This window comes from Microtus pennsylvanicus, chromosome 1 (genome assembly GCF_037038515.1).
Source record: "Microtus pennsylvanicus isolate mMicPen1 chromosome 1, mMicPen1.hap1, whole genome shotgun sequence".
NCBI classification, from domain to species: domain Eukaryota; kingdom Metazoa; phylum Chordata; class Mammalia; order Rodentia; family Cricetidae; genus Microtus; species Microtus pennsylvanicus.
The window spans coordinates 112650703-112671118 of NC_134579.1; the positions used below are offsets into that span (position 1 = coordinate 112650703).

At 50.0% G+C, this 20416-nt stretch overlaps 1 protein-coding gene across 1 annotated transcript in view; it reads right to left on the reverse strand.

Moving 5' to 3' along the window:
- Dnah10 (dynein axonemal heavy chain 10) overlaps window positions 1–20416 on the reverse strand; it is a 122020-nt gene that overhangs the window by 78570 nt on the left and 23034 nt on the right. The window contains exons 11-25 of the mRNA XM_075978710.1: window positions 18696–18890; window positions 17833–18003; window positions 17246–17422; window positions 16240–16365; window positions 14252–14424; window positions 13251–13402; window positions 12355–12519; window positions 10564–10771; window positions 9093–9249; window positions 8096–8572; window positions 7307–7465; window positions 4835–4951; window positions 4630–4732; window positions 2080–2258; window positions 1624–1835 (exon numbers count right to left, since the gene is read on the reverse strand). Of these exons, the coding sequence (XP_075834825.1) occupies window positions 1624–1835; window positions 2080–2258; window positions 4630–4732; window positions 4835–4951; window positions 7307–7465; window positions 8096–8572; window positions 9093–9249; window positions 10564–10771; window positions 12355–12519; window positions 13251–13402; window positions 14252–14424; window positions 16240–16365; window positions 17246–17422; window positions 17833–18003; window positions 18696–18890 (2771 nt within the window). The remainder of the gene's footprint in view (window positions 1–1623; window positions 1836–2079; window positions 2259–4629; window positions 4733–4834; window positions 4952–7306; window positions 7466–8095; window positions 8573–9092; window positions 9250–10563; window positions 10772–12354; window positions 12520–13250; window positions 13403–14251; window positions 14425–16239; window positions 16366–17245; window positions 17423–17832; window positions 18004–18695; window positions 18891–20416) is intronic.

Below are 20416 nucleotides of genomic sequence, written 5' to 3' on the forward strand. Positions count from 1 at the left end.
GAGGTGATACTCAGATGTGCCTTACAGGGAGGGACATGGCCGAGCCTGGGAACTGTGGGTTACAAGGTCATGGAACGGGGGCCTTGGTTTGTCACAGAGAACAGCCCTGAGAGCCAAGGGCAAGAGCATTTCAGGCCTGGGAGAAGTGTGGGGACATGGACAGGCAAAAGCTATGTTGGCTGGGCCTGTGGCTGCCACTCTGGGCTCAACAAGACAGACAGGAAATAGGCGCTAAAACCTCGTGAGTGTTCAGGAGAGACCTTCATGCTTGTGTGAAGAGGACTGTGTCCTCCTCGGCTCCCTGGAACTGTGATGAAATACCTGAGAAAAGTGACTTAACGGAGAGAAAGGTTTAGAGGGGTAACGGTGAGGGAGAGAATCATAGCCAGGGACATGAGATGCGGCTACGTGAAGATGGGGGAGGGCGAATGAGACTAAGGGGTGCCCCCTCCTAAAGTCACCTAACAACAGTTACTACTGGGGACCAGACCCTCAACACAAGAGCCCCTCGGGAACATTCCAGATCCAGACTACAGCAGATTGGGAGGAAATGGGGACCGAACCAATTTCTAGCTAAGTAAACTAAAGTTGTGTGACGTGGTTCTCTGAGGAGACTCTGGGAAATGCGGCCGGGGAGGACAGGGGCCACAGAACACTGGCTGACTCCCATAGGCATGGAGTGGGGTTGGGCAAGCCACCAGACCCACAGGACCCATGGCTCCATCTAACACCAGAGGGACCCAAGCTTCCGACATGGCAACCACATGTGGTCTGTCATTGTTGGGCGAGCCCAAGCTCTAATAGAGTACACAAAGTGCATCAGAGTCCAAGGGAGTCAAATATCTCAGGAATAGATGCTTTCTCCTGGTTACACGTGGAAATGGTAGCTCAAACATTAAGTCAATTAAATCACTAAAGGGTTGGAGAGATGGTCCCGCGGTTAAGAGCACTGGCTGCTCTTGCAGAGGACCTGGGTTCAGTTCCCAGCACCCACGTGGCAGCTCATAGTCATCTGTAGTTCCAGTTCTAAGGGATATGAAGCCCTCCGGCCTCCACAGGTATACACACACACACGTACACACACACACACGCACACACACACACACTGACAAAACACGCTAAACATAATTTAGAATAAAAATTAAATCTTTAAAGTGTGTGTGTGTGTATAGGATTCATTTCAAGTCAGGCATGATGGTTCTTGCCTATAATCCCAGCACATGGAAGGCTGAGAAAGAAAGACTGCCATGAGTTTGAGGCTATCCTGGGCTACATAGCAATTTTGAGGCAATGTGCCAATAGACATATGGTCCAGGCTGTCATGGAACTTTCTATCCTCCTGCCGCAGTCTCCCAAGCACTGGGGTGACAGGCAGAGTTCTTTTTATTCTTCTAACGTTGCACTTAAAACCTGCAAATGACATTGGTGACTCCGTTCCATTTCTCCTGAATTCCTCTGATCAAATCCTCCTGCTGTCTTCCTTTCCAAACAAATCCTGCCCCCTCTCGCCTCGCGGCCGAGCTGGCTCCTCTCGTCTGTGCCCCCTATCTAACCTATGCTGTACAAGCCTGAGATCTAAAGTCGTTCTGTGAGCTCACGAGGCTGACGGAGGACGGAACCAACCTCTCTCTCAGGGCCTCGTGCTTCAAGTCCAGAAGTAGAGGGATGGAGTCCTTGAACGCCTTCATCTTTGCTTCCAAATGAAAGGCCACGGATAAGCTGCGCACGTGGCGCGGCAGCTTGCGGAGGCTTTTGAGGAAGCCTTCGATACCTTCCTGCAGATACTGGACATTGAGGTTGATCCAGAGGGTCTGGGACCACTCCTCTTTGGCCGCCTAGAAACATTAGACAAATATCAGCACCCATGGGACCTGACGCAAAAGCCAAAGAAGGGACTGGCACGTGCCTAGCTCTGGCCTCCCTCAGCTTTCTCTTCGAAGGATCCTCTGAGGTAGAAGGGTGAGTGTTGAAGCCAACCAAAAGGAGCTGTGGCTTTTCCGAGCCCTCCCCAACATAACACCGCACCTGAGTGCGTATGTGCCTGTGCCCAGCTTGGGGTATCCGGGGGAGGGACGGTACCTTTAGAGACTCATACAGGTCATAGATCAGCCGGAGCCCTGACATCTCCTTCTGCACTTTGATGAGCTCAGGATACATGGTGATGGGGAGGTCAAAGAGCTTCTCTGCATTGGCTAGTTCCTGCCGGTTCTTCTCATGCTTGGCCAGCTCCTTTTCAAAACTGCCTAAGAGCTCAACGCCTGGAGAAGTGCGGACAAGCATCATATGGACTCACTCACTTTTGGACGTAAAGCAAAGAAAACCAGCCTAGAAATCACAATCCCAGAGGACCTAGACAACAACGAGGACCCCAAGAGAGACTTACATGGATCTAATCTACGTGGGAAGTAGAAAAAGACAAGATCTCCTGAGTAAACTGGGAGCATGGGGACCATGGAAGAGGGTAAAAGGAAGGGGAGAAGGGAGGGGAGAAGAGAAAAATGTATAGCGCAACAAAATCAATTTTAAAAGTTTTTAAAAATCAAAAAAGAAGTGCGGAGATAGAGCAGAAAGGACAGTGTGACTGTGAGGGCTTGGGAGCCGGAGGGGGGAGGTCGCTGCAAGTTCAAGGCCAGCCTATTTACATAGTAAGTTCCCAGCCAATCAGGGCTATAAAGTGAGCAGTGTGTCTAAAAATGTGTTTGTATAAGATGGAGGGCCAAAAGAAATGGCTCAGTGGGTAAAGATGCTTGCTGCTAAGGACAGCCAAAGTTCAATCCAGAGGAACCACGCGGTAGAAGGAAAGAACTGACCCATGTTCTCTGACCTCTACACAGGCATGAGTCTCTCTCTCTCTCTCTCTCTCTCTCTCTCTCTCTCTCTCACACACACACACACACACACACACACACACACACACACGCATGCACACGCATGCACACGTACACACTAAATAAATAGGTAAATATAATTTAAATTGTTAAATAAGAATTAAACAAATTTGATTAAGAAATCAGCTGTTGGGGGCTGGAAAGAGGCTCAGTGGTTAAGAGCACTGGGAGCACTGGACGGTGGTGGCACACGCCTTTAATCCCAGCACTAGGGAGGCAGAGGCAGGCAGATCTTTGACTTTGAGGCCAGCCTGGTCTACAGAGTGAGTTCCAGGACAACGAGGGCCACACAGAGAAACCCTGCCTCAGAAAAACAAAAAATAAACAAACAAACAAACAAAAAACACACCAATAAAAACATGGATTGCAACCCTTTTGGGGTAGCCAAAGATCATTGGAAAACACAGATATTTATATAGTTATTCATAACAGTAGCAAAATTACAGTTATAAAGTAGCAACAAAAATAATTTTATGGTTGGAGTCATTATGACATGAGGAACTGTATTACAGGGCCGCAGCGTTAGGAAGGCTGAGAACCACTGCTCTAGACTAAGAACGGTGCTGCCTCCCCGCCACCCCTTTAACTGGTGCCATCTGAAGGACATGTGCTGTGTTTTTCAGATGAAGCATCCCCCAAAAGGCTCTGTGGTGGTGGCTTAGTCCCCAGATGTTGGATCCAGACACTGAGAGGTGACCAGATCATGATTGGCTCTGAGGTCATCAATGATCCATCAAGGGACTCAGATTTGATGCCATCATTGGGAAGTGGTGCAGACTAGCAGGTGAGACCTGGTCAGAAGGGGTGATGGCTTAGGGACATGCTTCTGAAGACCCTGTCTGCCCCTTCCTCGACTGCTGTGGGGTGTTGCACACTGTGAGAAGGTGGATTGCTGTGACTGGTGTAACAAAAAGCTGAATGGCTAACGGCAAGGCAGGAGGTATAGGTGGGACTTCCGGGCAGAGAAAGAAGGAGAATCTAGGTGCACAGGGAGTGCTAGGAGACACAGAGAGGAAACAGGAGGTGCAAGATGGAAGAGAGGTAACACCACGTGATAGAACATAGATAAATATAAATGGGTTAATTTAAGTTATAAGAGCTAGCTAGGAGCAAGCCTAAGCTACAGGCTGAGCTTTCATAATTAGTAAGTCTCCGTGTCATTGTTTGGGAGCTCGCTGGTGGGACAGAAAAAGACGTGTTACATTTCTGAGCTACAGTTTCTCCCAAAGGAAGTTCCATGTGAACGCAGTGAACTGAGGCCTCTGAACTTGTGAGCCAGAACAATTGTTCTTCCTCTTAACCCATTTCTTTCAGATGTGTGTCATGGTGACAGAAGTCTGGCAGGACAGAGAGAAGCAGCTTGGCACCGTCCAGGGTCTAAGTGCAGAGAATGAATGAATTCGGAGGAAGAGAGCAGCAAAGGTGTGTGTGCGCATGCGCGCGTGTGGTGTGTGTGTGTGTGTGTGTGTGTGTGTGATACACACACAGCTGCACTGGCAAAGGCAGATGCCAGTGGTCACCATGTTTGGCTGCAGTGGGGACCGGCTGGATTCCAGCTCTCACTAGATCCTGTATAAACCCCTTGAGCCTATGCACTATATCCCCCCTGCTGTCAGAGGCCACCGCTAGACCATGAGAGAAGCAGCTGAGGAAGGAGTTGATACTTCAGGGACAACACATCACTTCCTGTGAACGTCTCAGGAGCCTCCGGGCCCTCAACACCCCCACACCACAGCCTCACCTCTATCCAGGTCTTCACCCACAGCGCCAGGGCCTTGCTTGTAGAAGCGCCTTGCAAACTCATCCAGCTGGCTTCTGTAGTTCGTTATCTCACTGCGGGTGATCTGAGTGAAGGAGGCCACCGTAAGTGCAGGGATTGGAACCCAGGACCTCACACGCACCGTGAGCACCCAAGTTCTGCACTCAGAGTGGAGGTAACACCGCACCTCAGTGAATGTTCTCTTGATGCCTCCGAGCGCGTGCTCCACATTCACAGAGTCATTGAAGAGAGTTTGCCACATGCTCTCAATCTTGTCAACCAATTCCCGCTCAGCTTCGGTAGGCTAGAGAGAGAGAGACACAGGGATAGACAGACAGACAATGAGAGGCGGAACAGAAATGCCGGGTGAAAGCTGCTTCCCACGGAATCTGGCTTCTAGCTGCACCCAAGGGGGCTATTGGATCAAACTGGAAAGCCAGCTGAGACAGTAACATTGTGTTCTTGGGGTTGTTTATTTGGTTTGGGGATTTTAGTTTTTCCTCTTTGATTATGTGTGTGTGTGTGCATGTATGTACAGTGCCTGCAGAGGCCAGAAGAAAATATCAAATTCCCTGGAGCTGTGAGCTGCCTGATGTGGGAACCCAACTTGGGTTCTCTGGAAGGGCAGCCTTAACCACTAAGCCACCTCTCCAGACCCCTGTTGGCTCATTTTGGAGTTGAAATTTTACGTATCACAGGCTGGCCTCTAACCCACTATGTAGCCAAAGGTGATCCTCCTGCCTCCACCTCCCAAGTTCTGCGAGTATAGATGTATGCCACTGTGTCTAGGCCAATCTGTAATTTTGTAATAAAAATGGTATCTAGGCCAGGCATAGTGGCACATGCCTTTTATTCTGGAGACAGAATCAGGGGATCTCTATGAGTTGGCAGCCAGCTCTACGTAACGGTTTCAGGCCAGCCAAGGCTTTATGGTGAGACCCTGGAGAGAGAGAGACAGACAGATGGAGATCTGGAGGAGCTAGAGAGATGGCTCAGTTGTTAAAAGCTCTCACTACTCTTCCAGAGAACCAGAGATCTGGATCTATGCCCTCTTCTGGCCTCTGTGAGTATTGCACTGATGTACACACACACACACACACACACATACAGATATGTATATATACATATACAGAGACACATAATTAAAAAAGAAAAGGGGAAGCTAGCTTCTTCATATTATAACTTCTGAAAACAAAGCACAAAAAGTGTCCTTGAAAGTAGGTGGAATGATGGCTCAGTGGTTAAGAGCACTGGCTTCTCTTCTAGTGGACCTGAGTTCAGTTCTCAACACCCACAAAACTCCTTACAACCATTTGTAACTCCAGTGCCAAGGGATCTGATGCCCTCTTCTGGCCTCTGCTGGTACTGCACTCACATAGTGCACATACAAGTAGGCATACTTAAACACATAAAATAAAAATAAATCTTTAAAAAATTTAAAACACAGAGAGACCTTATCTCAAAAATAGACTAATAAAACCATTTGCTACAAGTTTCTTTTATCTTCTCACATTCCCCTTTCTTTCTTATTCTTTCTTTCTTTTTTTTTTGTTTTTTTTTCTTTTTTTTTTTTTCTGAGACAGGGTTTCTCTGTAGTTTTGGTGCCTGATCTAGAACTAGCTCTTATAGACCAGGCTGGCCTCAAACTCACAGAGATCCACCTGCCTCTGCCTCCCAAGTGCTGGGATTAAAGGCATGTGCCACCACGCCTGGCTTTTTGGTTCTTCAAGACAGGGTTTCTCTGTGTAGCCCTGAATGTCCCGGAACTCATTCCATAGACCAGGCTGTTCCTTCTTGTTCTTATTTATGAGTATTAGTGTGTGTGTGTGTGTGTGTGTGTGTGTGTGTGTGTGTGATACATAGGTGTGCACACACACGCCACAGTGCACATATGGAGAGCAGAGGACAACTCTGTGAAATTGGTTGTCTCCTTCTGCCTTTACATGGGTTTGGGGATTGAACTCAGGTCTCCAGGCTTGTGTGCCAAACTCCTTTACCCAATGAGCCATCTTGTCAGCCCTCTTATTATTTTACAAAAACTCTTTACTTTTTACAGGACGTGATCCCCATCCTCTCCCCAGGAAAGAGAAAGAGAAGAAAGGAAGGGAATGAGACGAGACAGTGAGCTAATATGAACAGGCTGTAGAACATCACAAAAACCTTGTGAGATCAAGCCATGGTCTCCACATTTAAAGTTCAATAAAATACCCATGCAGTGGGGACACCCATGTGGTAGCTTCCTACTGGGGATTCTTAGGCACTTGCTTGGGAACACATGGCTGGCAGGGCCACTGAGAGGCCCTTCTGAGGATGTCCCCCACAGGCTCACTGTTGGAACTCTTGGTCCCCAGTTGGTGGTGCTGTTTGGGAAGGTGATGGAATCTGTAGAAAGTGGGGGATTTCTGGGGGGTGGGCTCTGAGGGTCTAAAGTCTTGATCACTTCCTGTTGTCTCTCTCTACTTCGTGTGTGTGGCTGAAATATGACCAGCCAGCTTCCCACTCCTGATGCCATACCTCCCCTGGCATTTGCCATGCCTATCTGGCCATGCCTCCTTGTGAGGCTGCTTTCATCGGGTGTTTTGAGGCAGGAAGAGGAAAAGTAATTTACAGAGTAGATAACCCAACCAAAAGCGGCGCTGGGGCAGCAAGGCTGACTCACAAAGATGCTGTATATCGCCATGGTGCGGTACCGCTCCTGGATGTCCTTGTACCTCAGCTCCATGACTAAAGATTTTGTCCTGACCTCTGCAATAGTTGCCAGGACAAACTTGAGATCTTCAAGTGTGGTGGGGCTCTTCTTAAGGTTTTTGTTCAGGTGCTACGAAAGAATTCAGTGGAGACAGAAAACAGCAACAGATGAGACCACCTTCCTCAAGAACAGGGCTCCTTGGTGCTGGTGCAGCCTGCAGGCTAGGGATGTGTGCCCATTAGTTTTGTCAACTTGAGGCAACCTAGAAATCGCTCAGGAAGAGCAGCTTGATGAGTAACTGCGAAGCTGAGGCTGGCCTGTGGACATCTTTGTAGGGAGGAGGGGTTATCTTAATTGTTAAGTGAGGTGGGAAGACCCAGCCCACTGTGGGCAGGACCATTCCCTAGGCAGAGGGTTCCGAACAGTACAAGAAGAGAATGCTGGCTGAGAGCAAGAGAGCGAGGGCAAATTTTTCCTCTCTCTGCTCTTGACTGTGTGTATGACCAGCTGGGTGTGACTAGCTCTCTGAGTTCCTGCCTTCGAACCCCCTCAGTGGTGGACTGTAACCTGAGATTGTGAGTGAGATACACCCTATCTCCCTTAAGTCACTTTTTCTTTTGGATATTTAATCACAGCAACAGAAATGAAACAAGAATAGTTTGGAACCCAGGGCCTTTGCATGTGCTCGGCAAGGCTCTACCACAGAGCTACGCCACCGCCTCTGAAGATCTGTTTGAAATAAAGGTGGCGTTGGAGTACCTCGATCTCATCCCGGAGGCTAAAAAGCTCCTCCTTGGCGGACTCGTTGAGGAGCTTCCCCAGCGAAATCACCCAGGACTTGGCATTTTCTTGCACAGTGGTGGCCAGTGGCCCAAGCTGCAGCCGGATGCAGTGCTCATCCTTGACCAGCGGGTGGCGCATGACGTCCGCCGCGATCTTGGAGTAGAACTGCAGCTTCTCGTCGTAGGCCACACAGGCTGGCTTCTTGGCTGCAAACTTCTCCATCACGATGGACTTGTCCAGCTTCCAGAGGGGCCGGTAGCGTTTCCACCTCTGCAGGTATTTCATGAGGTTCACTAGGAGCCTGTGGATATTTTGGGGGATCATAACAGCTTGATCCATGATCTGGGGGTTCAAGGAGATGTCATTGTAGAAGCTCAGGATGATGACTTCCTCCTCCTCGCCCTTCTGAGGGGGGCACTCGATGCAGCTGCCGTTCATCCAGCGCACAAAATACTGGCAGGAGAGCAGGCGGGAGGTGAGCGCCGGGCACCGTGTGCCTCCTGGGCATATACTAGTCCCTGGTGACAAGCCCTGCTATGAGGGACGGTCTCACCTCACAGGCCTTTAAGACTAGCCTTGACGTCACCATCCCCTGCCTCAGCCTCAATGGTAGGATTACAGATGTGCCGCCATACCCTGCTATGCTCCCCTCCCTCCTTCCCTGTAATCCCAGCACTAGGGAGGTGAAAGCAGAAAGACCAGAGACTCAAGGTCCTCCTTGGTTAATCGGGAGTTTGAAGCTAGCCTGGGCAATGTAATTTAAAAAAAAAAAAGTAAATTTTTAAAAAGAGAAAAAAGATAGGATGGGGTGAATGGAACCAGGATTGGGCTATGGGACTGCCCCTAAATTTGATGGCTTCACAGAGGCCAGAGGCAGCTGAGCCCATGTCTGCTGGGCCCCTCTCCGACTGTATCAACCAGTGAGCAGCTGGCAAGCAGAAGGGCTAATGTTTCCTGGTGACCTCCGCGTTACCTTGGTGATCTCCACGCAGTTGCGGGTGCAGTGGACACACATCTTATCGATCTCGGTGGCACTGGGGTGGAGGATGATCTCCGGAGCTGACAGAATGGTTTCCGCTTGGAACAGAGGAGCGTTTCCGAGGATCAGAGAGTTGAAAGCCTGCAAATTCCTAAGTGAGGGAACGCAAGGGACATAGGATTCAGAGTATGAAACACACCAAGCGCCGACGGAGGGGACAGAGTCTGGGGCTGAGGGGGAGGTCTGCTACACATTGTAAGCCACCATGTTGGGGGGACCATTGCCCCTTTTGTCTACTTTTATGCACCTTGGCCATTTCTGCTTGGGGAATCAAACACCTACTGGTGGGAACTAATAACGAACCCCGACCACCCAAAAGTCATCCTCAGCAGCAATCTGCCTCCTGGGCATGCTGTCTGATCTTCCATGGCGACCATTCAAAGGTGTCCATCCTCTTGCTTTGTCCTCTCTCCGCGGTCGCCAGAGGACAGAGCCCTTGTCCGTGACCAAGATCTAGTCTAGGCCCTAGCACGTGGCTACTTCCGATAAAGCTTGGTTGGCTGGATGCACAGACACATGGGTGGGTGGATGAAGGCACGGGTGTGTGATAGCCAAATGAATGGATGGATAGATGGGAGAGTAGATAGATGGATGATGGATAGATGGATGGTAGACGGATGGAATGGAGAAATGGATGGATGGATAATGGGAAGATATAACATTATGGAAAGTAAACATTATGGAAAGTAGCTCCAGATAGGATGCTCCATAGAACCTAAATTTGGTTTCCAGCATCCAAGCCAGGTGTTTCACACCTGTCCATCACTCCGGCTGCAGGGACAGCCAACCATCTGCCCGTCACTCCGGCTGCAGGGACAGGCAACCACCAGCCCCACAGTTCCTGCACTCGTGATCATATATGTGCAATTTAAAATTAAATATTTTTAAATGTGTTTTTATATTTTCAAAAAGGGCACTCTGGTGCAATGATGCCACCTTCAGAGCCTGACTCAGGAGTCATGGGGATGGCACTCATGGGTTGGCTCTTAGAATGACCCTGGGCTACAGTGTGTGCCTCCCAGCTGGCCCAGCTACGCTGCTGGACCACAGGATCCACAGAGGACGGCAGCTTTGGTGTTGGACTGTCATGAGAAATCAGAACTCAGTACGCAGTGACCATTCCAACCAGTGATTGACTGTAGCTGGGAAAGAGGGCTGGACCACCTATCCTCCAAGTCCATCTCTCAACATAAACAAGCTCTTTTGGGGCCTTCCGCTGCCAGACAAACACGGTTACTCTGTCTTCCAGAGGCAGAGAGGAACACAGCAGCCTTATATACCAGAAGGGGTTCATAGGAACAGAGACCCACACAGAGGTCACCCCTCCCTGGTCAGCCTCCCCATCCAGCTGCCCATCCCAGCCTGTGAGTCATGACCAACCCAGGCACGACTCAGGTGGGCTTACTTCAGAATGAGCTTCCCCAAGACGTCATAGATTCTGCCTTCCCAGTACTCGTAGTAGGAGGCCAGTTTGGGGGCCCTGCCTGTGTTGGTATGCACAACTAGACCTTCAACTTTGGTCAGCAGTGGTCCGATGGCCAGGTACCACCGGACCATGCGGTCCACGTCTTTGACCCTTTCTCGTTCGATGTGCTCGAAGAATTCCTTCACACCTGTAGAGAAGGGCATGAGATACATAGAGCAGCTGTGGCTTAGAGGACTTCACAGCAGACGTGTCCACACATCAGCTATGTCAGGAGCTGGTCCACACATCAGCCTGTCCACACTTCAGCCATGTCAGAGGCCGGTCCACACATCAGCCATGGGTCAGGGACCTGTCCACACATCAGCCATGAGTTATGGCTGTCCACACATCAGGAATGGGTCATGGCTGTCCACACATCAGCCATGAGTCATGGCTGTCCACACATCAGCCATGGGTCAGGGACCTGTCCACACATCAGCCATGAGTCATGGATGTCCACACATCAGCCATGAGTCATGGCTGTCCACACATCAGCCATGGGTCAGGGACCTGTCCACACATCAGCCATGAGTCATGGCTGTCCACACATCAGGAATGGGTCATGGCTGTCCACACATCAATCATGAGTCATGGCTGTCCACACATCAGGAATGGGTCATGGCTGTCCACACATCAGGAATGGGTCATGGCTGTCCACACATCAGCCATGGGTCATGGCTGCCCACACATCAGCCATGGGTCATGGCTGTCCACACATCAGTCATGAGTCATGGCTGTCCACACATCAGGAATGGGTCATGGCTGTCCACACATCAATCATGAGTCATGGCTGTCCACACATCAGGAATGGGTCATGGCTGTCCACACATCAGGAATGGGTCATGGCTGTCCACACATCAGCCATGGGTCATGGCTGCCCACACATCAGCCATGGGTCATGGCTGCCCACACATCAGTCATGGGTAAAGGCCATACACACATCAGTCATGGGACATGAGTCATATGTACTCCTGAAAATGGAGTTGATGCCAGAAGCTAAGACAAAAGCGAGTGATAGCAGACAGGGCTGTAATGGACGCTGGTGCCCTGCATCCATCATAGAGGCTGTGATGCTTGTCTTCGATTCTTGAATGACTAGTTTTCTTCAGTTCCTTATTGACTAATTAGGGACAATTTAAAATGCTTCCAGTGTAATGAAAGGTAAAAATAGCCCATACAATATAGTTATCTGACTGTTAACAAAGTTACACAGCTTGGTGTGGTGGCATGCACCTGCAATCCCAGCGCTGAGGCAGAGGATGGCAAGTTCAAGGCCAGCTTGGGCAACAAAGTGAGAACCCATGTCAAGAACAGGTAAGTCAGCTGGGCGGTGATGGCACACAACTTTAATCCCAGCACTCAGGAGACAGAGACAGGCAGATCTCTGTGAGTTCAAGGCCAGCCTGGTCTACATAGTGAGACATTGTCTTTCTCAAAATAAAGAATCTGGAGGGCTGGTGCTGTCCTGGTGGCAGAGCCCTTCGCTGAGCACATGAGAGGCCCTGGTTCTAGCTTAGGACTGGAGCCACCAATGGTCACAAGCTGTGAAACTACTGAGTAACACAGAACATGGCAGAGGGTGGGACATGGGACACAGCCATAATACTTCCCAGTAAAGGGCTGGGGTGGTTAGACCGGATTATTCCCGTCACTGAATGCCTGGAGCATAGAGATGGTGACCACGGGGCCTCTCTTTCATCCTACGACAGATGAGCTAGAAGCCAGGCCTACCTGGGAGCCCCTCCTCGGTTTTGGAGACTGGGTACCTAAAGAGGTTGACAGACTCGATTAGCGTAAGCCTGGAGGTGATGTCCTCCGCATTCTTGTGAATCTGGTGGACGAGAGACTCAAACTTGCCGATGGCCTGTTTGCAGCGATTGATGTAGTCAGCAATTCCTTGGGGAAAGAGGAAGCAACTAGGTTCCATCCCTGCTGTCCCTGGCCCTCCTACCAGCACTCGTGAGACCCATGGTGATGCCACTTAGCTCACAGACCCTGTCCCTGCACCTGTGTGGACTGAGCCATTGCTAAGAACCACTCATCCCCTGAAGGCTTGGGACCAAGATGTCTGTAGGGCAGGAATCTACCAGGCTTAGCAGAGGACTTCATTGCATTCACAGATACATTTGTATGTGTACATATGTGTGTGCATATATATGTGTACATGTGTGTGCATATGTGAATGTACACATACATGCATAAGTGTGTGCATATATGTTGTATGTGTATGCATGTGTATATGTGTGTGGTTTGTGTGTGCACTTAATAAATTTGTGTAGTTTATATTCAGATATTGTGACATTTTGGTTTTACGAGATTATTACTTAAGGTCCCTCTAGGTTCTGGGCAGGTGATTCCGTGGGTAAGAGTACTTGTTCTGTAAACATGAGGACCTGAGTTTGAATCTCTGGCATGAACGTACATAGTTGGGCAAGCCCGTGCATACCTAGAACCCCAGCATTGTGGGCAGAGACAGGCAGGACATGAGCTCACTGGCGAGCCTCCTGAGAAGTAAGAGACTCTGCCTTGACACTGGCCTCTGGCCTCTGCATGCACATAGCACACCACACACACACAAGAAATACACGCAAAACAAACTGTAAGGTGACCAGGAGCTGCGGAGTTACCTAGTGAGTTCCAGTTCAGCCTCTTGTACCCAGAGCGGAACACCCTGAGCAGCTCCTGGGAATGGTCATCCAGGAGGGCCGTCTCTGCCTCGTTCAGCGTGTTGATGAGCAGGTGGTAATGGTCCAGCATGCGTTGGATGCCGTCCGTGTACCTGTGTGCCCAGCAGAGGGAGCGGTGAGAGATGCAAGGTAGGATGTGAGAACCACAGTAGCGTGGCCCCCAGAGGGCTGACTTACCCCGCCTTCGTGACTTCCGTCAGGACATCTGCAGAGGGCTGGGATGAGGCTCAGGGCCAGAGCAGTTGCGAGTGCTAGGCCCTGTCTGTCCTCAGAACAGTTCCAGGGGCAACTGTCACTCACAGAGAGCTGCCTGCATCTGCCTCCCGAGTGCTGGGATTAAAGGCGTGCGCTACCACCGCCCGGCAAAATTAATTTTTAAATAAGAATAAAATTAAATTAAAAATAAAAAAAGGAAACAAGAGCTTTGAGGGGAGGGCTCCACCACCACCTTTGGGAGTGTCAGATAGTGGCGTTGAAGGGACAAACCAGTTGATGAAGTGCTTGCCTTGCAAATATGAGGACCTGAGCTTGACCTCCCGCTCCCTTGTATAAAGCAGCATGGTGGGAAACTCCTACAGTCCCAGCACTAGGGAGGCGAAAACAGCTCCCTATGGCTCACCAGCGGTCAGCGTAGCCAGACCAGGGAGCCGCAGACCAGGGAGACAGCCTGCCTCAAAATTAAGGTGCATGGACGGTGTCTACGGACAATACCCAACTTTGACCTGGGCCCACGTGTTCATACACCTGGCACACACATATGTATGCATGCACATGAACACACACATATACACACAGAGGCACAGACACAGGCACATGTATGTGTGCACGCGCGCGCACATACGCATGCACACACATACATACACACTTTAAAACAACAGTAAAGAGTATCAAGAGGCCCTGAGACCAAAGTGTCCCCTCTGACTGAAGAAGGCTCTTCTCACCTGAGGAATTTGTCTTCTTGGAGGGCCACGTTCCTGGCCAGTTCAGGGACAGTGAATCCCAGCTGCTCTAAGTACTTGGTTTCATTAATAATCTCTCTGAGAACCGGAGAGAAGTTGATAACAAACACGGCTCCCTTTTCCACAGGGGGCGCATCCTCAGCCGCAATGGTGGTCTGTGGAAGAGACAACACGCAGCCTGGAAGTATCTGCCGCTGCTTGTAAAGCTCACTAGACATGATTTACACAGACCAATGGGGCCCCTTCCCCCAGCAGATGGACGCAGACCGGACTGCTGTGCCACACAGTCTGTTTTGCAGAGTTGTTCAATAATCTAGTTTTGGGCTGGTGCTCCTTGTGTAAAATGCTTGCTCTGGAAGCAGGAAGACCTAAGTTTGGATGCTCAATGCCGTGTAGAATTTCAGGCATATGTGCACATGTGCGTACCACAAATAATATCAGAGAGAGAGAGAGAGAGAGAGAGAGAGAGAGAGAACAGAAGGAAGGATTCTTGGGGTTGTAAGACCAGCCAATCTCGCCAAATACATGAGTTCTTGGTTCAGTGAGAGACCCTGTCTCAAAAAATGTTGTTGGGGGTAATTGAGGAAGATACATGATGTCAACCTCTGGTCTCTGCATATGTGAACATACGTGCACACACGACACACACACAACTGGACTACAGAGTGAGATCAAAACCAGCCTAGGCAACTGAGTGAGACCATGCCCCAAAATAAAAAAGGAAGACAGACAGAACTATTTCTCAGCAGTAGAATACCCCAGGGAGGGATTGGGGTGTGGCTAAGTACTTTCTTAGCGTGTACAAGGCTCCTACTTCAGACCCCAGCGCTGGGGAGTGGGGAAGAAAGAATTCTATTTAGTTGCCAATATTAGAATACTAGGTGAAGCCCTAGAAAAACGGAGGTTTCTGACTTTACTTGGAAAGCAGGGAAACCGAATCATGTTGGCAGGGATAGGCTAGAATCGGGTTGCTGACTCCCTTGGGGGCCAGGCTCTGAACACCCCAGCTCCCCCAAGTTTATGACGCTCTGCCCTCATGGCAAAGAAGCTGCCCACTAGAAAGAGTTTCAGGGACAGCAGACACAAACCACCAGGTCAACAGACACCGACCTCCTGAGTGGTGGCCCCATGCCAGGCCCAAAGCCAAAGTTCAAAACCAGTCACCTAGGGGCCTTCGAGGTGACTCGGTGAGAAAAGGCGCTTGCCACCAACCTGCGTTCAGTCCCTGGAGCCCACATGGAGGAGGAAAACTGGACCTGCAAGCTGTCCTCTGATGTCCACACGCACACAGAGGCGCACACACATCCACACGCTATCTATCTAATGATGAGTCATGTAAAACCCATCGCCTGTGGCTCATGAAGAGTCAGGACAGCACAGGTCTCTGTCATTCGGTACACTCAATTATTTTAATTCATATCATGTGTGCAGGTATATGGAGGGTGTGCATACATATATACACGTCTGTACATGGATGTGAAGGACAGACAGCAACCTCGGGCATCATTTCTCCCCTGCCTTCTGCCGTTTTTTAAGATATGTATATCCCATTATATATATACATATATATATAATGGGATATACATATGTATATATATATGTGTATATATATAATGGGAGTGGGTATATACACATGAATGCAGGTAATTAGGGTCCAGAAGAGAACATCAGTCCCCTCCCCCTCCCCATGTGGACATGAGGAATCAAGCCTGGGTCCTCTCTCTACAAGAGCAGCATACGCCCTTTAACCCCTGAGCCAGCCGCACTTTTTCTTTTGAGGCAGGGTGTCTCACTGGCTGGAAACACCCAAGGTGTGCCTGCTTCTGGCTGAGCCGACTCCCCAGCCCCTCGACTTGTTTTCTGAAGGAGAATACCGAGCCGCCCAAGGGGTGCATTGTAGCTGCTGCCGTCCATGGCACCTCTGTTCCCCTCCCTGCCCACTCTGTGGCGGGGTGGATGGAAGGGCCCACCTTGGTGAGAAGGCTCTTCTTCATGAGGTGTGGGAGGCTCAGCTCCGTGCTCTCCTTCCACTGCTCGTACTTGCGGTCTTCGTAGTCCTTCATGGTCCTGCCCACCTCCAGGTACCTCTGCTTTACCTGCCGGGAAGTGGAACAACCATCACCTTCTCCTCGCTCTACTGCCCCCCACATAAACTATAGGGATTTTTTAAAGATTTATTTTGTTTTGAATTATGTGTGTATGAGTGTGCATATGCACATAAGTGTGAATGCCCACGAAGGCCAGAGGTATCGGATCCCCTGGAGCTAGAGAGGTACCATTGGTTGTGAGCCACACAACATGAGAACTACAAGTCTCCTGAGAAAGCAGTACTCGCTCTTAACCACTGAGCTCTCTCTCCAGCCCCGAACTCTATAGTTCTTTAACGAAAACATGTCAGCCTCCGCTTTACCACATACAAAAGGCTTTGGGGTAAGAGATGGCCAGTGTCAAAAAGACAGTGGTCATGAGCATGTGGCTCAGCTGGAAGAGCATTTGCTTAACATAACCTCAGGGCTCCACCCACAGCACCACACAAGCCAGATGCGGTGGCGCTCATCTCTGATCCCAGAACCTGCGAGATGGAGGCAGGAGAATCAGGAGTTCAAAGTCCTCTCAGCTACACAGTGAGTTCGAGGTCAGACAGCTATGTAGGACCCTGCCTCAAAAATAAATCTAAAAGAGGATGGACGGATAGATGATAGATAGATAGATAGATAGATAGATAGATAGATAGATAGATAGACAGACAGAGAGATATACATAAATGAATGACAATAGTCATCCTTCAAAGCAAAGTCAAATCTAAGGAGAAGCAGTCAGGCATCATGGGGACAGAGACTGGAAGAGAAAGAAGAAGGAAACAAGAAGGAAGCCTTAGATACAGATACTCAGGAATCAGGGCATGCCACTGGCCAGCCGAGGTGGCAGCCACCCAGCTAGAGGAGCACAGGGCGGCCTCCAGAGGCGGTGACACACCTCTTGGCCGCGTTCACTGTCCAGGAGTTCCTCGACCTCCTGGAACCTGAGGATGGTATGCTTGATCCTGTAGAAGAGAGAACGCTCCCAGCAGATGGCGCCTGCCACCGGAGGGTGATTCTTGTACAGCGGAGGGTTGTCCAGGTTCTGCACAAAGATCTTATTAACGATGTCGATCTGAAAAGTGAGTGGGCGCTCTGGTCAGCCTCCTGTGGGCCGTGCCAGACAGGCAAGACTTAGGTGGAGGAGGGAATTTTGCAAGGAACGCAAATAAGGGCTGAGACTCTGGGGACAACAAGACAATAAAAAAAATGAATAATAAATAAATAAATAAGAAAGATACGGTACAATATTTACTACTTTTTTCTTTCTTGTGCTCTCAATCTCTTTCCCTCTAAGTGTCCCAAGTTGTGCGCATTAAAATAGCAAACCGCACACCCCGCATATACTGATTTGATTGAATTATTTGAAATCCATAAACCTCTTCTAGAGGTGACCCCTGGCCGATGTTCCTTTGAAAGGAACGTCTCTAGGCTGGGCTGTGGCCTTGTGTCCACAGCCCAGGCAGCCGTGGGTTTCCCGGTTACCTCCTTGCAGTACTGGGCCAGAATGTCATTAAACTTCATCATCATCTGCCGGTTGATGGCCTCCCGGGAGCGGATATGCTTAAACTTTAACAGCATGTCAAAGGCCGCTTCAGCTGACCGGAGTGTTTTGAAAGATTCATCAATAAAATGTTTTGCTTCTTTCTCAATAACCTGTCAGAAGAAAAAAAAATAAGAAAAAGAAGGAAGGAAGGAAGGAAGGAGGGAGGGAGGGAGGGAGGGAGGGAGGGAGGGAGGGAGGGAGGGAAGAAAACGGAGAAAGGGAGGAAGGAAGGGAGGGAGGGAGGCAGGGAGAGAGGGAGGGAGAGAGGGAGAGAAGGAGGGGAGGGAAGGCTGAAAAAAAAAAGCAGCTGCTATTGTGGTCTTTCAAGAAACCAGGGTGGAGGATTCAGCAGCTTGGGACAAGCCTCTGTCCTTTCTCAATGAGAGTTGCCATCGGGTCAGAGGAACTTGCCTGGACTGGGGGATGGCTCAGTTGGGAAAGTGTTTGCCTTGCAGGCATGAGGACTTAAGTTGGAACGCCAAGACCCACATGAAAAACCTGGATGGCCACACCTGTTACCCCATCTCTGAGGGTGGGAGCAGAGACAGAGAGAGACCCTGCCTCAAAGGAATATGTGGGGCATGGCAGAGCGGGACAGATGCCTGGCCTCTTCTGGCCTCTGCAGGAGTACACAGACACATGCAACACACACACACGCACACACACACACACACACGCACGCACGCACGCACGCACGCACGCGCACAGAGATAAATAAATCCCTAAAAGGAGACGGTAAGCGTGAGCAAACAGGAGGCCTGGCCTCTGCTTCTGTGGTGCAACCGATGGTGCTGTCACTTGCCAGAACTTCAAGCTTGAAGTCATCCATCACGTATTTCCAGTATGGAGATGACCTGATGCTGAAGGGGTCAAAGTTCAAGCTTTCCATCGGGGCGACCAAACTGTCTACCCTGCAAAGGACATCGTCGATCCGCTTGGGGTCCCCCGTCACAGCTTTGAGCTCTGGACCAAATATGTTGTAAAATTCCTCCATGACCTGGGGGTAGGAAAGAATGGAAGGGGGCTAAGCGTCCTTTGGTTTACTCCAACCTTTCTAAGCATAAATAGCATTTCGAGATTAGCCTGAAGGCAACCTTCTCCTCATCTGAGACCTTTGGTGCTATATCCTTGCAGCAGAATAAGATTCAGGAGCCCTGGGGCCTGAAGAGATGGCTCAGTGGTTAAGAGCACTGGCCGCACTTACAGAGGACCTGGGTTCCATTCCAGGCACCCACATGGCAGCTCACACCCCTCTGTATCTTTCTCACTCTGGATGCTCCCCTGTGAGCCGGCCACTCTGACTAAACATGACATCATACAAGAGTAACAGAGAGAAGGGGAGCCAGAGTTCCTGCAGGCTGAGGGGGAGAGGGGCTGGTGAGATGCGAAGTAAAAACAGCTGAGCGTGGCGCACGAGTCTCTGCTATTCTGACAATGTTGAAATGAGGATGCACCTGCAGGACGGTGGTGGTGCACACCTTTAATCCCAGCACTCGGAAGACAGAGGCAGGTGGATCTATCTCTGTGAGTTCGAGGCCAGCGTGGTCTACAGAGCGAGTTCAAGGACAGCCAGAAAAAACCCTGTCTTGAAAAACAACATCAACAAAAAAGCTTATGTATCATTCTAGTGACTCCATATTAGAATAAAGGGATTTATCTATTTATTTTGAGACACAGTCTCATTATGTAACTCTGGCTGGCCTGGAACTCTCCAGGCTGGCCTCAGGGTCACAGAGATCCACCTGCCTCTGCTCTTCCTGTGCAAGGCTGAAAGGCGAGCACCACCACCCTCATCAATTCTGGGTTCCATCCCTCCCACCACATAAACAAGTAGGGTGGGTATACGGGTATAACTGTAATTCCAACACTTGGAAGGTGGAGGCAGGAGGGTCAGAAATTCAAGGTCTTCAACGACAAAGAGAGTTTGAGGCTATCCTGGGCTACATGAGACCCTGCTTAAACATAATAATAAGGATTGAAGGAGAACAATAAAATGTTCAGAAAGAACTTTAAAGTCGCATGCCCTGCACTTTCTTGTCCATGCTGCTGTTATGACAAGGTGAAGAAGGATGTGGGAAGAGATGGTGTCCTGTTTCCATTGCCTTTCCTGCAATGTCCCATTTTGTCATGCGTGGGCATGTATATGCCCGTGTGTGTGCATGTACAACTAGATGCATGTATGTGTATGTGTGCACGCGCGCGTGTGTGCATAACCAGAGATGGATGTCGAGTGTCTTCCTCACCCACCTCTCTTTTCTTTGAGTCTCTCAGTGAACCTGGGACTCTAGGATTCAGCAAGCCTGGTGGCCAGCGAACCCCAGGGACCCACCTCCCCAGAACTAGAGTTACCGCAGGCTCAGCTTAGGCCCTGATGCGGGGGCTGGGGATCTCAACTCAGATCCTCACGCTTGCTCAACCCGTGCTTTGCTCACTGAGCTGCCTCCCCAGACTGTGGAGATGTGGCCAGCCCTGGTTTTGCTCTGTTAATTTTGTTTCCCCAGCAATGAGCATGAGTTCAGGCAC